Source organism: Malurus melanocephalus, unplaced genomic scaffold, assembly GCF_030028575.1.
Source record: "Malurus melanocephalus ecotype Western Australia unplaced genomic scaffold, MMel_1.1 scaffold_9, whole genome shotgun sequence".
Classification (NCBI taxonomy): domain Eukaryota; kingdom Metazoa; phylum Chordata; class Aves; order Passeriformes; family Maluridae; genus Malurus; species Malurus melanocephalus.
The window spans coordinates 3,841,916-3,856,295 of record NW_026623241.1 but is presented as its reverse complement, the minus strand read 5'-3'; the positions used below and the strand labels follow the sequence as shown (position 1 = coordinate 3,856,295).

General features: G+C 43.3%; 1 protein-coding gene across 1 annotated transcript; it reads left to right on the top strand.

Annotated features, from left to right (window-relative positions):
• Positions 1-2,860: 2,860 nt before the first annotated feature.
• On the top strand, positions 2,861-8,288 carry LRAT (lecithin retinol acyltransferase). The gene is made up of 2 exons (XM_057375976.1): positions 2,861-3,562; positions 4,021-8,288. The coding sequence occupies exons 1-2, from the start codon at positions 3,020-3,022 to the stop codon at positions 4,171-4,173; spliced, it is 696 nt and encodes a 231-aa protein (XP_057231959.1). The 5' UTR covers positions 2,861-3,019; the 3' UTR covers positions 4,174-8,288.
• Positions 8,289-14,380: the final 6,092 nt, after the last annotated feature.

Sequence of the window (14,380 nt, the reverse complement as noted above, 5' to 3'; positions counted from 1 at the left end):
CAGTGGAGATGTTTTTCCACTAAAATACATGTTTTCTTCCCCCCTTCAGATGAAAAATTCTGGTACTAACCTTATGTTGTTGTTACATTGTGAAAGTTTGACAGTAATCGACAGTAATTGAAGTGTAGCCCCCTGGGTTTGAAGATAGATGTTGGGTTACAGGTTGCTTTTCAAGAATCTGAATGGTTTCATTTAGAAATTGCTTTGATGTGTTGTATTATGTGCTGTGCACACAGTAATGCTCAAACAGTTGCACGGTAGTGCAAGAAGAAGCATTACCTGGGTGGATTCCACAGACCTGTCTGCTTTGTAATGCCTTTTGGGATTGTTCACTGGCGTTTCCAGGCTAGAGAGTGAGTTGAGTGAGTGAGYTGAGTGAGTTTTAGTGAGTGGTTGGGGGGGAGGGAGAGAGGAAGCTCTTCAGTGCCTCAGGTAYGAGGAAATTACATGCAGAAATGTCACACCTTTCACCTTACTACTTAGAAACCCTCCCATGCAGTAAGACTTTGAGTCTCCTCATGGCAATTCCTGTTCTTCAGTTTCATCCTGGTTTCCTTTCCGGATTTACTTGAAATGGACCCTGGTGATTTTGGGATTAAAGCTAACTGGCATGAAGAAAGCAAACAAAGGATGCCGCCATGTGAAAGATCCCATTGGGAAGTGTCTATCTGCTAGGGAGTTCAGCTGAATTCCTCTACCTTTGGRTGGGGAAGAAAAACTTGAACTGTAGGACTGAAGCATCTCTACCACCTRTTTCAGCAAAGACCATTCAGACACTCCCTGGACAGCTTTAGGGAAGGGGAGAGGTAGAATCTTGGGCAAGCAGTGCAGTGCAAGAATAGTGTTTATCAACAGAGAGACAGAGACARGAACCTTTTCCAGCCAGGACTTTTTGTGGAGTCTTTGACAACCTGTGGCACAGTGCTCCAGCTCTGGACCAGCTGCTGTGACCATCACCAAATGGGTGATGAGACCCTTTATCAGGATGAGGTGTTCTAATTCTTTTTTCCTCATCAATTAAAAACTGCACTAGTTAAAAACAAGAAGTTCCTCCTCCCCCTTCCCCCCTTTTTTCCTTGCTAGTAGGAAAAGCTTCAAACCTTCCAAATATATTTAAACATCTGGATTTGAAAATATGCTGGTTTAATTACATAATCATGTGTGGCTGGTGGCTAATCCACAGGGTTCCTGTATCARCATCATAAGCTGCATCTACAAAGTATTTTCTCTTTTGTAAGTGATGTGATTTGAAGTAGGGGACTTGAGAGGGGTAAGCCTCTGTTGCATAAAAATTTGGCTGAGACTCCAGAGAAAATCCCAAAGGCCTGATCACTGTTAAGTAGTGCTGGGGCTCTGGTCTGTAATCAGCAGCCAAACAAGAAGGTATGGGGGGCCCCTTTCTTTGCAGATGAAGCAAGGTGAGGATAGTCTTAGCTTCCTWGGAAGCTGCTTTCTGCTCCAAGCAGGAGGAAACAGGAAGGCACGAGCCATCGTTGTTGACAGGTAGTGAGTAACACCATCCCCTGAAATACTTTCTTTACTGAGGAAATGGGAGAACTTGCTTTTGGTTCATCAATAAGTTTTCATGTTTACAAGATCCTGAACATTGGTTCAGTGTCTGTGGTGGTAGAAGGCTCTCACCTGCTGGGTCCTTCACATCTCCTTGGCCTTCCCAATCRTACCAGAGCTGTTTGCTAAGGGAAAGAAAAGGGATAGTAAACATTTTCTCTTTTTTGGTGGTGTGACTAAAGGGCTGCTACAGCTCTGGGGTGGTCTTGAGATCTCATTCGTGTTTCACAGCGTTCAGAGTGACTGAGGAGAGAAAAATAACCCACTGTTTCAATGCCGTTTGCCCGTGGAGAGCTGCCAAGCTGTTACACACCAGYGCTCCTCTTCACGCTTCCCCGTTTTGTATTTGGCATCCTGAGGTTGCGGTGTTTGCCCGAGTTTAAAGGAAGATGCTCCAGCAAACTTCTCCAGCATTCTTACACGCATATCCCTTCTTCCCTCCCCCTCCCTTCGCCCGTCCCGCGTTTCTCAGAGAGGCGAAAGCTCCCCGCTGCAGCCGGAGCGACTGCGGCACGAACAAAGATCCATGGCAGCGGGCCGGGGCACGGCGGCGGCGGGGACTCGGTGGAAGGCTGCAGCCACGGCCGCCTTCCCTGCCACTCTCCGCGCCTGTCATCTTCCAGGTAAGATGAATGTCTGTCCCATCCATCATCCCGTCATCCCCGAGGGGGCGGGAACCTGCTTGGTTACTGAAACTTCCGAGTTTCCATCGGGGCGGCATTGTTGATCTGACAGGGCTGCTCTTTTGTGGGCTCCGTTGCCAGGATTTAGCCATTTGCATAATGGATTAGCATGAAACTGAACGCACGGGAATGCCGCTCCGCCGATTCCCACTCTTTCTTAGCTGGCGGACCTTGGGGTGAATKAATTTATAAATGTGACTTCCCGCTCTCCCTCGAAGACCTGTTTTTCAGGGAAGGCAGACGCTCCCTCCCCTGTCCTGCCGCCGTGCCAGCACCGCAGCATCCCGCGCRGCCACCCCCCGATCCCATCCGATCCGAGCGTCGCTTGTCCCCCGCCACCGCCGGGGCGGGCACCCGGAGCCCCTGAGGTCCCGCTGGCGGGGGAAGGTGCATCAAGCGGCTGTGGCACCGGGAGCCCTTCGCGGCTCTCCCCGGGGCGGTGAAGGCTCTGCATGCACTTTTCCGTGCACTTCTACCTGGGCAGCGCCGGCGGTAGACGGGGCGGAGCTGCGGGTGGCTCCAGGCTCCGGGCACCGCGCCATCCCGAGRGCCGAGCCGCCGCCGCCGGACCGAGGGACGCCGGGCCGGCTCAGGGTGCCCGCCGCGCCCCCCAATAAAGCCCGGCCGGTCCTCGGGGCGGGCGCTCCCCGCACGCCCCTCACCCGGTGGGCCGGCCCGGGTGCCCGCCCCGCCCCGCCGGTAGCCTAGAAAAGCGGTGCCGGGGGTAGCAAACTGCTCGAAGGCACCGAGGGTTTCCCCCGTCGACCATGAAGAACCCGGTGCCGCAGGCGGCCTCGCTGCTGCTGGAGAAGCTGATGCTCCTCGTCCACATCCGGCCCTTGCCCGCGGGCTCCAGCGGGGAGACGCCACCGCCTGCCCCCGGCTACTACGACACCAGCTGCTTCAAGCGAGGAGACCTGCTGGAGGTGCCCCGCACCCTCTTCATCCACTTCGGCATTTACCTGGGCGAGAACCGCGTCGCCCACTTGATGCCCGACATCCTGCCCGTCATCACCAGCGACCGTCGGCAGATCCAGCAGGTGGTGACCAACAAGCGGCTCATCCTGGGCGTCATCGCCAGGACGGCCAGCGTCCGGGTGGACACGGTGGAGGACTTCGCCTACGGYGGCAGCATCCTGGTCAACCACATGGACCGGCTCTTCGAGGACCAGGTGCTGGGCAGCGAGGAGGCGGCCCGCAGGGCGGAGAAGCTGGTGGGCACCACGGCCTACAGCCTGCTCTGGAACAACTGCGAGCACTTCGTCACCTACTGCCGATACGGAGCCCCGGTCAGCTTCCAGACCGACAAGGTACGGCCCGGCCCGCGGGGCGGCGCTGCCCTTGCCCCGGTGACCCCGGCTGGGTCAGCCACCGCCGCTGCCCCGGGCGGGGGTGCCGGTACCGCCCGCCGCTGCTGCCGCTCTTCCCGCAGCGGGCAGTGCCGCCGGCACGGAGCTGCTCGGGGCGGCCTGACCTCAGCTGCCTTCAAGCGGCGAGGAAAGCGAAGCTGAATTCGTAGAACAATTAATACGCTTCTGAAATGCTCTGATGCTACAGATTCCTGCCGGAGCCACAGCCAGTACCGGGGCTGATGCTGGGGKTGATGCGGTCCCAGCCCGGCTCTTTCCTCGTCTACTCCGGGGAGCCTGTGTGAGAGTTGGGGCAGCAACTGTTGCTGTGTCCCGAGAGAGTGGGTATGGCCAGCTCTACAGCCAAAGCTTTCCTCTTTAAATCTCATCTTTTATTTTATTTTTTTTTTTTTTTTCAGTTCTGTGAGACTGTGAAGATGATTATTCGGGATCAGAGAAGCGTGCTCGCATCAGTGCTTGTGGGACTAGCGTCAATAGTCTGCCTCGGATGGGCACCCTCCACCACGCTCCCCACCATCCTGATTCCCTTCTTTCTGTGGATGGCTGGCTAACAGCCTTCCTGGAGGCTTCCATCTAGTGTCTGTATATAGGATGTATACTACTGTATTTATGAAAGCAAAAATTACTCACTGGCATCATGTAAAGTTTCTTAATTTTGTGCACCACTTTAAAATRCAGCTTTGTCTAGAACACAGTGCACAATGCATAGCTTACTGTGTAAGCCAAATAACAGATTTCCTGAAAATCTTGGTATATTTTAACACATCTTTAAATCATGAAAAAGTAGGGTTGCGATGCAGTTCTGCTCCTTATCTTTAGCCAAAAATGATTCTGATAACATCCTTCATGTTCTTCAGTTCCTTAGCTGCATAACTGGGTGCCATAACTATTAATAAAAAGAGCTGATGGAGTTCCACAAAGTGAGGGAAATGGAGAACAAACTGCTTACCTCTTCCTTTTATAGATACAGTGTATATTCAGAAATTACTATCTCCATTCCTAAAATACTTCKTGGTGGAAATGTAAGTAAATTGACTCTTTTGAGAGTGAAGAAGAAAAACCAACCCTGGTCTGGGTGCTGCAGGGGCACATCTGGCCAGCCTGGGTAAAGTCATTTCCCTTCTGGGATGTTCAGAAATCTGTCATTTGTATTAATTGTGTAAACACTTGCTACTGTATTGAACAAGTTTTTAATTGGATTAGTATAAGGAGAGATGGTAATCCCTCACCAATTTCTTTGCCAGTGATAGTGGTTWATATGGCTAATATAAATGGCTACAGAGGGATTAAGGAGCTATAGGACAAAATTAGTTATGACAACTAGTGATGTACAGATGTTGGACATTTCCAGCATTCCAGGACACGTGGCAGGGAGGAGGACAGACACCAATTTAGTCCTACCGTTCCTCAGCAGTGGAACCTGTGTCRGTGCTGTAAAATATCAGGGATCATTGGAATGGTTTCTGTGGTGGCTGTACTGTGATTTTGGATATTGCCTTAAAGCACTTTTTCAGTGAAAGACAATATGTCATCCTGTACTTACCTCTTGTGAGGTAATATTCACTTTCAAAAGAGCAGCTGGTGCTAGAAATGTTTTATCTCCAATGCTGAGGCCTTTCAGTTTATCAAGAATGTGTAAAGTTGGATTTGAAATCAAGTTCATGTAGACAATTGTTGAAGTGCTRAAAACCTTTGCTATTTTTTTTCTTAGCAAGGTCTTTTATGTATGCAGAGAAATTGTTCAGCTCATTGAATGCCTTGTGTGCATGCATGTACTGTTCACAAGCTGTGCTTGCCTTCCTTTCTAGTCAAAGGCCAATATGATGGTGTCTTCACCAAGGGCTCAACCTCAGATTGCCTTCTGTTAGTGGTATGCAGTGTCCTGCCATCAGCTGTTACTGAAATGGCCACTTGCCCATTTTTAGAGAGACTCCTTTTAACTGTGCTTTAAACCCTCTCCTCCTTCCCCTAGACCTTCAAGATGCTCAAAGATTGGATTTTTAGAACTGTGATACTTGAYTACTCTTTAATCATCTTCTGGCTGCTCCACCATAACTGACAAAGAATGTAAAGACTGGGGTGAAATTCCAGCTCATAGGAAAGAGCAGCATGACTCCTTGCTGGCATCAAATAAGAGGGGATTTCAGCCCAGCTTTCACTTCATGTTCAGTCGACAGCCCAGCTCCAAGCAGCTGGATATCAATTACTGCTGGATCCTTGTAAACAACTTCTGTTCTGCTTTGAAAGATTGCAATGCTCAGTGTAACTGTTTCTGGTAAACTTTTGAAATTAAGGTGTTTTTTAATTAACATGAATTACTTTTTCATAGTGTATGCATTAGTAATATTTACATAAACTCTAGTGTTTTTTTTTTACTTGCTGTGAATAAGGCATGTGATGTAGTCATTACTGTAATTATATAAATAGATTTTATTCATTTCAAAATGTCTACTGGCCTCTTGAAATTGAGTGTAGTGCTATAGCATTACTCTAAGATATCCCAGTAGAGCACTGAACAGGCCATTAACATACAGTTACATGGTGTCTGATTACAGGTGGGCTTTTCTTTTACCCTTTATTTAATTAGGATTTATAAGAATTCCAGTAATTCTTACAACTCACATATACAATAAACAACGGGGTCATGACCAGTATCCAAATCACAAGTGGGACTGTTGAAAGGCAGAGAAATATTCCTGCTCTAGTTTCAGTGTCAAAGGACCTGTGCTCCTGTACTGCTAATGCTGTTGAGCAAAAAGCATCCAGATTCACTAAATTGGGATTTTCATAGGTGTCTTCAAAAGAAATGAAAACAGTTTCTTGCAGGCTTTCAGATGTATTAGTAGAGAATTTTCCTTTAGCATTTTAAGTTTTAAACTGATGAAACGSTATGAAATGGTCTAGAATGTCTTGCTGTATCCTTTCATCAAAGACAAGTAATGATGTGGGCATAGGAACAGAAATTCAGCTGTATGTTTATGCATTTTTCCTACCAACTATAATTCTAGCAAAGATCTGGAAATTTTGTTGAAGTCAGGCATGAGTCAAATCAGTCATACTCTGAGGAGAAAAACAAGMCTAGCAGGCATGAATTTTCCTGTTCAGCTCAGCGAATGGTGTTTGTGCTCTGAAATATTTTGGTAAATGTCAGTGCCGACTTTTTTTTCTGTAATTACTTGAGTAAAAATAAGCACTTGACCTAGCTGGAGCATTGCATTTCAGACTTGAGCTCAACTGTGATGTCACTGAAATGAAGGAGGTAGTTATAATAAGAMAAACACAGAAAACTGTGGAGCAGTTCAGCTGTTGGGGAAATGTGTGTGCTTAGAAGTGAAATTGTTCATCGGTAACTGTAAGTGATGGTGATGGGGAGTGTAAATCTAGAGCCACAGCTCATTTTAGTGGGGGCTGTTTTGAAAAGCTGTGTGGTTAAACCAGAAAACGTAATAAGGGAGTATAACCATCACCCCTGTGCCGCTGGAAAAGGTTAGTGAAGACACCAAGTTTAAAGGATTTCTTTCCAAGGAAAACAAAAATAAAATGAACAAGGCTCAAAATGTTTTTACAAAACCCATTTAAAAGAAATGAAAAAAAAGGTAAGTTACTAAATGAAAACATTAGAACAGTGTGCTTTCTGGTTTTCTGTTTGCATTTATTTTAGCTTAGAACATAAATGATTACTCATTTTGTGGTKAACAGTCATCTGCTGCTAGATTTTACTTTGCATCCTCCTGTGCTGAAGGAGAATGCTTCATATAAATACCATTGAAACTTTTAATGAAAATAAAATTATAGCAATACTTGTTAAAGTCTGAAGAGATGGGCAAGAGGGAATTAAACTTGTGTGTGACTTGACATCATCCAGACAGGTTTTAGAACGCAAACTGCAGCAACAAGAAACTTTAGAACTGTGATCTCTAGAAATTACATGGTGCTCTATTACTTATAGCATGTTCTCACATTAAATAAAGCACCACACACACCACTGGATGATACAGAACATGTTGGACAGTCATTCGTTAGCATCTCCTTTATCTATTGTAACTAAAAAAGTTCTCGGGTGACTTGGAGCCATTTCCTCATGCTTTGTAATAGGTTTTGACCTGATTCATCTGAATACCTAACTGTCATGAATGAGTTTCTAATGGGAAGTGAAGATAGAAAAGCTTGGTAGTTTTGAGGCTCTTTGCCGTAGTGCATTCCAGTTTCTTGTCAGCCTTACAAAAATATTTCAGTGCATTGTGCTGGTAGAATAAAYCATCTCTGCTACTGTAGGAATAGAACACTAAAAGTATTTGAAGGCTCTTTTTGGCATCATTTCTTTGAAAAAATTATTCTGTTGTGTTTTGTTATGTAGTTTCACTTCTGAAGTCAAGAGAACATTTAGGATATGGTCCTGACTGCTCGAGACTGTGGGAGAAGGGAGGCAATGAGGAGATCTTTAGGAGGCTTAAATCAGAATTATATTGATTGCACAACCATAGTTCTGCCTGTCATAAAACTGCGGATTTGGATTTACTGTTTCTGCGTCTCACAAGGTAGAAAACTTTCTGTAAGACGTTCTGTAGCTTTTTAATGTTTTCCCTGTTTTATAAATAAATAAATGGAGCAGCACATTTAGCCCTTGGGGGAGGTGGCTGTTTCAGTTCAGCACCATGCTATCCCAGCTGTGTCTCTTGGAGCCTGAACAGAGAGCRTTTCATGACCCTGTCCTGTATTGCTGTCATGCCTGCTCACCTGAAGCAAGAGATCTGAATCATGTAGATACACTCCAGCCTCTTTAAATTCCATCCCCAGCCTCATTTTATTCATGGGTGACTTCATACAGCTTCCAGCTCTGACAGTATCTCAGAAGTCCCTTCCAAAGTAACTCATTCCTTCTAAACTTTGGAAGAGGAGCCTGAAGGTCTCACTTAGGGATGCAAATCATCTTGGACTGTCAAGTGTGTAAGGTTGCAGTGCCCTGAACTATTCCTGAAGATGTAGCCTGTGATATCCACAATCATGTTACCACATCCCATTCCTCAGCTTTTCATCAACCTTGGGACACAGACAAACCTCWGCTCCTCTGAAAATCCAAATGTGTAATAAGCTAGGACATGGCCTTGACAAATAGGTAAAAATAGCATTTCTTCATCCAGTACCTCAGCCATTTGTCAAGGATGATTGCATGGTARAGACAGCTGTTTGTACTCTTTTAGTTATTTCTCCTAATTTCTGGCAGAAAGTAGGTTTGGTCRCACTGTGTGGAAGAAATAACCACTCCACTGCACAAGGAACTATTTTAGAATGACAATTTCATCATGCATTGACAGACAGGGTGTAGGCTGGGAATTAGGTCTTTTCAAAAATTTGCCTGGAGAAAGCAGTAATTCTGCTTGGCTGATGAACTGAAATTCCAGCAAGGAACWGAGCATTTCTATTTCTGATGTCTTTGGGCAATTCCAGTAACTAATACTGTTAAAGCATTGAGAACTGCACAGGCAGTACAGCTGATGCATAGTCATGAAACATGTTTCAAAATKATAATGAGGTTTTTATGACTTGCAAAGAGACTTTTACTAGCAAGCTGAAAATATCCACCCAAACCAGTTATAGAAGTCACGTTTCCTCAGTAATTTTCTASTTTGCATTTTTCATTTTGGGGAATGTTTGCATTAAAAGCTCTCTAGCAGACAGTGTTTAATCCTGCAATTAAATACAAATCTGTGCTTGCAACAACAGTCTGTTCTTATGGGAAAGACAGTGGATTTGTGACATTATTGTGAGCTCTGTGTGTATTAACTGAGCAGGAAGGGAACATGGGGTGTGAGCAAGATATCTATTTATACAAAAAAATTGACCCTAATTGAAAAAAAAAAGTAAGAGAAGTTCCTTAATAAAAAGTTGTTTAATTAGGCCTGCACAGTTAAAATTTATACCATTAGATCTATAATTAAGTCGCAATCCAGGCTTCTTTATTCCAGTAGCATCACTGGGTTATGTTTCTTTCAGCTAAAACCACCAGGAGCTTTGTTACTGTCTTCACAGAGAGCAAAATTAAATATGAAATAATGCCACCAATTCCCTGACTTTTCTAATGTCTTGTACCTGTGAAAATKTAATAATTATGTTCAGAAACCAATCCCCTGTAAAAAGGAACTTTACACAGAATTATGATTCAAAGAATCCTACAGGTCAAAAATTCTGCAGATTTTTTTTTCCTTGTAGTTTTTCCARTCATTTCAGGCAGCTGTCTACAGATGGTTTTGCATTGGCACCATTGTATCTACCAAGTTTTTTGTTGATCTAAGCAATATACCCTTCAGCTGGCTTCTAAGATTTTTTTTCTGTGAACAAAGCTACTCCCATTATTATTTAGAAAAACTGGATTGTGAATGCAGAGCTTCAGCAAGACAACCAGACACTGTTAACAACTTTACTACYTTTGAGCATCTTGAGCTTATAGATGAGGGCCAAATTTTTGGGGAATAAGGAATGACCTTGGCAATATCTGAAAATCAGTATAGCCAAGTATCATTCTCCACCAATGAGCAACAGTGAGCACTTGGGGACAGGGTACAGGTACAGATGGATTCTTGATATGTTGTCAAAAGTTTACAATTCACAAACCTCCAGCTTTAAAGCTTGCATTTATTTGATCATGTTTAATCCTCTTACCCTGTGTGAACTTGTCTTGCTCTTTTTTTAGCCKATCAGCCTCACCTTCAAAAGGCTCTATGGCAAGATAAATTATGACATATGAAAAAGCACTTTAAAAAAATTGTTTCCCTTACATTAGCTGTTCCTTCCTCTCTTTTACTATAGGGAACAATGAATAATCATTTGCTTTATTTTTTTCACTTACAGTCTTACAGCTCAGATATTCCTGAAAATCACTGTTTTTGTTGTTTCCACATTTTGGGAAACAGCTCATTTGTACCATCTTTCTAGTACCATGGCTGCCCTCCAAACATTACACTTCTTAGTCCAACAGTATCATCCTGGATATTTAGAGMTGAACAAACCCATCTTTCAGTTGTTACTTGGAATTTACTCATCTATGTTAAAACATCTTTTATTGTATCCTCATTTTAGGACTAATGTGAGGCTCTGTTCCTTTTAAAAAAAAAGAACTATCTTACTATGGAAACTTTTTTGTTGAGCATTGCTACAACTTTTTTTTCCYCTATAGCCTAATTCCTCAGAAGACCCTTTCTTTATCACCTGCCARTTCTCTTTCCAGCAAATGCCTGGCTGTTAATATATTTTAACAAGCCTTTAAAAAAATTATTACTAGCTTTTATGTTAGCAAGGTGATCCTCTGAATCTATTTTAACCTGAGTCCTCGGGGCTTTCTATGTAATTAGCTTGTGTACCTTGATTGGATAAGAGACTTTTGGAAGGGTGGCTCTTGTAGAACTATTAGAGAGCATCCAAAGAAGGGCCAGAAGATGGTGAAGGGTCTGGAGGGGARCTCRTATGAGGAGCAGCTCAGGGCACTTAGTTTGGCCTAGAGAAGAGTGTGAGGGGAAWCCTCTGGGATCCACAGCTTCCTCATGAGGGGAAGAGGAGGGACAGACACTGATCCCTTCCCTGTGGTGACCAGTGACTGGACCTGAGGGAATGGCTGGGTCAGGAGATGTTTAGGTTGGACATTAGGAAAAGGTTCTTCACCCAGAGGGTGGCTGGGCACCTGGGGAACAGGCTCCCCAGGGAAGTGGTTGTGTGGGCTGTCAGGCCCATGGTGTGACCCCGGGGGTTCACTGTGCCGGGCCAGGAGCTGGAGTCAGTGATCCATGTGTGTCCCTTCCAGCTGAGGATACTCCACGATTCAGCTCATGTCCTCCAGGGCCAGAGGTGCAGCGAGGCAGGCAGCATCTCCCCAGCGTCCAGTGTGGAGACGAGCATCGGAAAATCCCAAATCGATCACCACCAACTCGACAGGGTGTGAAGAGAGGTGCAGCATCACCCGGCTGCCGGGAAAAGAGGAGCGGAGCTCCTTCCCTTTAAAGATAACATACTCCCACCTAGTGGCTCTGTCACAGTGAGGAAAATGCACCGTCTCCAGCAAAATGGGAAGTTAACTGTGGAACTCGCATTTAAAGAATGAGTAAGTCAGATATTTATTAAGTCGATGTAACTGCTCGGTAGATCTAGAAATTCCGTATTATGTTTTTTTCTACAATCAATATTTTGTACCCATAAATGCTCATTTCATCAATATTAAATCTCGTAATTATRTAATTAGAAAAATATTCCAACTATTCAAGAAAGCTGAACAAGAACAAACTGCACCTTTCAAGAAAAAAGACCCTTTAGGCACTAGCATGCCTTGTTAGGAGGATCCTAATAAACAAGCATTTCAGCGCTTGATAAAATGAAACCCAAAATAAAATGGACTGATTGACTGAAATGAAGTCTTTCCAGACAGCTTGCTATAATTAGATTTACAATCATATTATGTCTAGGTTTTCTACAGAGACCTTTGTCTAAACTTCAAAGGGTGCCTGCTTCCTTTTAAAGTATTTCTACTACCTACATATCAAACCTGTCAGTGTGGAGAAACACTACATACCCTCTTTTCCTGCTCCAGGCCATAGTAAAATTCACACTGACAAAAAAAAGCTAATGATTCTATTAAAGTATATTACAACTGTAGAAATAGCCCTCTCCAGGAATATATATGCTGGGGCTTGCTAGCATTCCAATAAAACAGAACTTAAATATCAAGGACTTCTGTGTTACAACTACCTAAAATAACTTAGAGGAAAAGCACTGTCTGGTGCAGTGCTATAAAATAAAATGTGTGCGAAAAAGACCTCTTTCACATTTTCAAATCTAGCCAAAGGATCTATGTCATAATCTTGGCAAGACTCTGCCCTCATTCCTCATCCATCAGATTTGGGGGAGTTTCAACCAGACGTTAGTGAGGAAACTAACTCACTGTTAATATGAACTGTATAAAGCTTTGGGGCAAACAGTATATTATTTGAAATTTAAAGTAATTTTCTAACCAGAATTGGTGTCAAATGCTTTTTGGTAAATTATGCTGCAATTCTTGAAAAATAATCTTAAAATAAGTTTCTGTTTATCAGGTTTGTAAGTTAAACAGCTATGTCCTAAGCTACTGATTCAATAGAGCAATTAAAAAAAAAAGCTGTGATAAATAATAAAACATGTTTTGAATCTGTTTTTTTTTTCCCCATCCTTTTGTAAAAGTTCATTAAAAATAAGAGAATAAAACTTTCAGGTGTGTAAAATGTCTTCTGGAGACCTCAAGTAACCCAATATAGTTCWTAAATGAATAAAAAAATTTGCATTCCCCTGTAAATAATGTTCTTATTGGAAAAAAAAAAATCCAAATATTCCGCTCAGACTTCATTATGAGTCACAGCAAAATCCAAGAAAAATACAGGTTATAAACAGTGGTTCTTAGTAAAGCCTAATTACACTGAACAGTCAGATCGTCAAARAAAAGCAGCTATCACCTGTGAGCAAGGGTGTACTGAGAACTCTGATACCCAATTAGCACATGGGGAACAAAGGAAGAAAAGGMTCATTAATTTCTTTTAGAAAGGCAGGGGTCAGCGAGAAAACCAAATGAGTCTCAAGTTCCTGTGTTCAGCTTTGATGTTTAATAAGAGATAATAAACACTGAATACTTCTTGGTTACTTTTATATTCTCTTTTATTCACACCATAAAGTGAAAACCTGATTGCAAATTTGTATGTTTTCCTTGAGACCTTCTGGTGGAGCAGCACAGTCATTTGTATTCCATAAATGGCTGTACATGGTAACCTATCCAGTAAGGTGTCACTTACATAAAATACAAAGAAAACGCTGAGGAATTCTGGGTTTGGGTGGGGATTTTCTAAAATCTAGAAGAGATTGCCTGCATTCTTTCAGTATTTCCCACCAGCAATAACAACTGAGACACATGTAGTTTTCTGTCAAAGAGTGAGCAGTCTCTAACATAGCTGCAGTCAAAATGTCACAAACTTTATTTGACTTGACATACTCCAAATTGATTCCTTTGTGGCTGATTTAGATGGGGGGGGGGGGGAACCAAACGAAAACCAAACAGGTACCTGAAATGAAAAGGTGGTGAAATTTAATCTTAAGGGCAATAGCTTTGGTATGTTGGCCATTCAGAACATTTACATGGAGATATACCATCTGTAGATTAYATGATTAGTGTAATATGCCACTATCAATAAAAGCACAACATGCATTCTCTTTGAAAAACAAGCAAACTCAAATGGCTTAATGTCAAATATGACAATGTTGCAATTCTGTGGCAGCACAGATTTAAACTGAGACTGCTAAAAGCTCTGAACATATACATAATAGAGAAGAATTTGCATGTCCTGAAGGTAAAATTTCAGGGATTCTCTAACTTGTTAGTAAGTGCAATGTAAACCCTAGGAAAAGGGAGGGGGAGACATTTTTAGTGAAAATTTATTGGTTTTGAAAAACTTTAATTTGCTAAATGGGGGAAACAGGCCRCAACACTTTGATAACAACTCAAAGAACTCACAATCCCACACCCCATATTAACCCTGGTACATTTGGCGTGTGCCTCACTATGTGAGCCCTGAGGAGYAGTGATGGGAGTTCAGAAGCAGTGCCAGAACTGCAGGGCCTCCAGCCCAACCGGCTTGGCAAGTGGCTGTAGTTATTGCGAATCTCATGGGATTCATTTCTAAGAGATTGCACTATTAGCTGAGCCAGCAGGGATTGAAAAAATATATCACCAGGTGAGGTTTAGGTTGGACA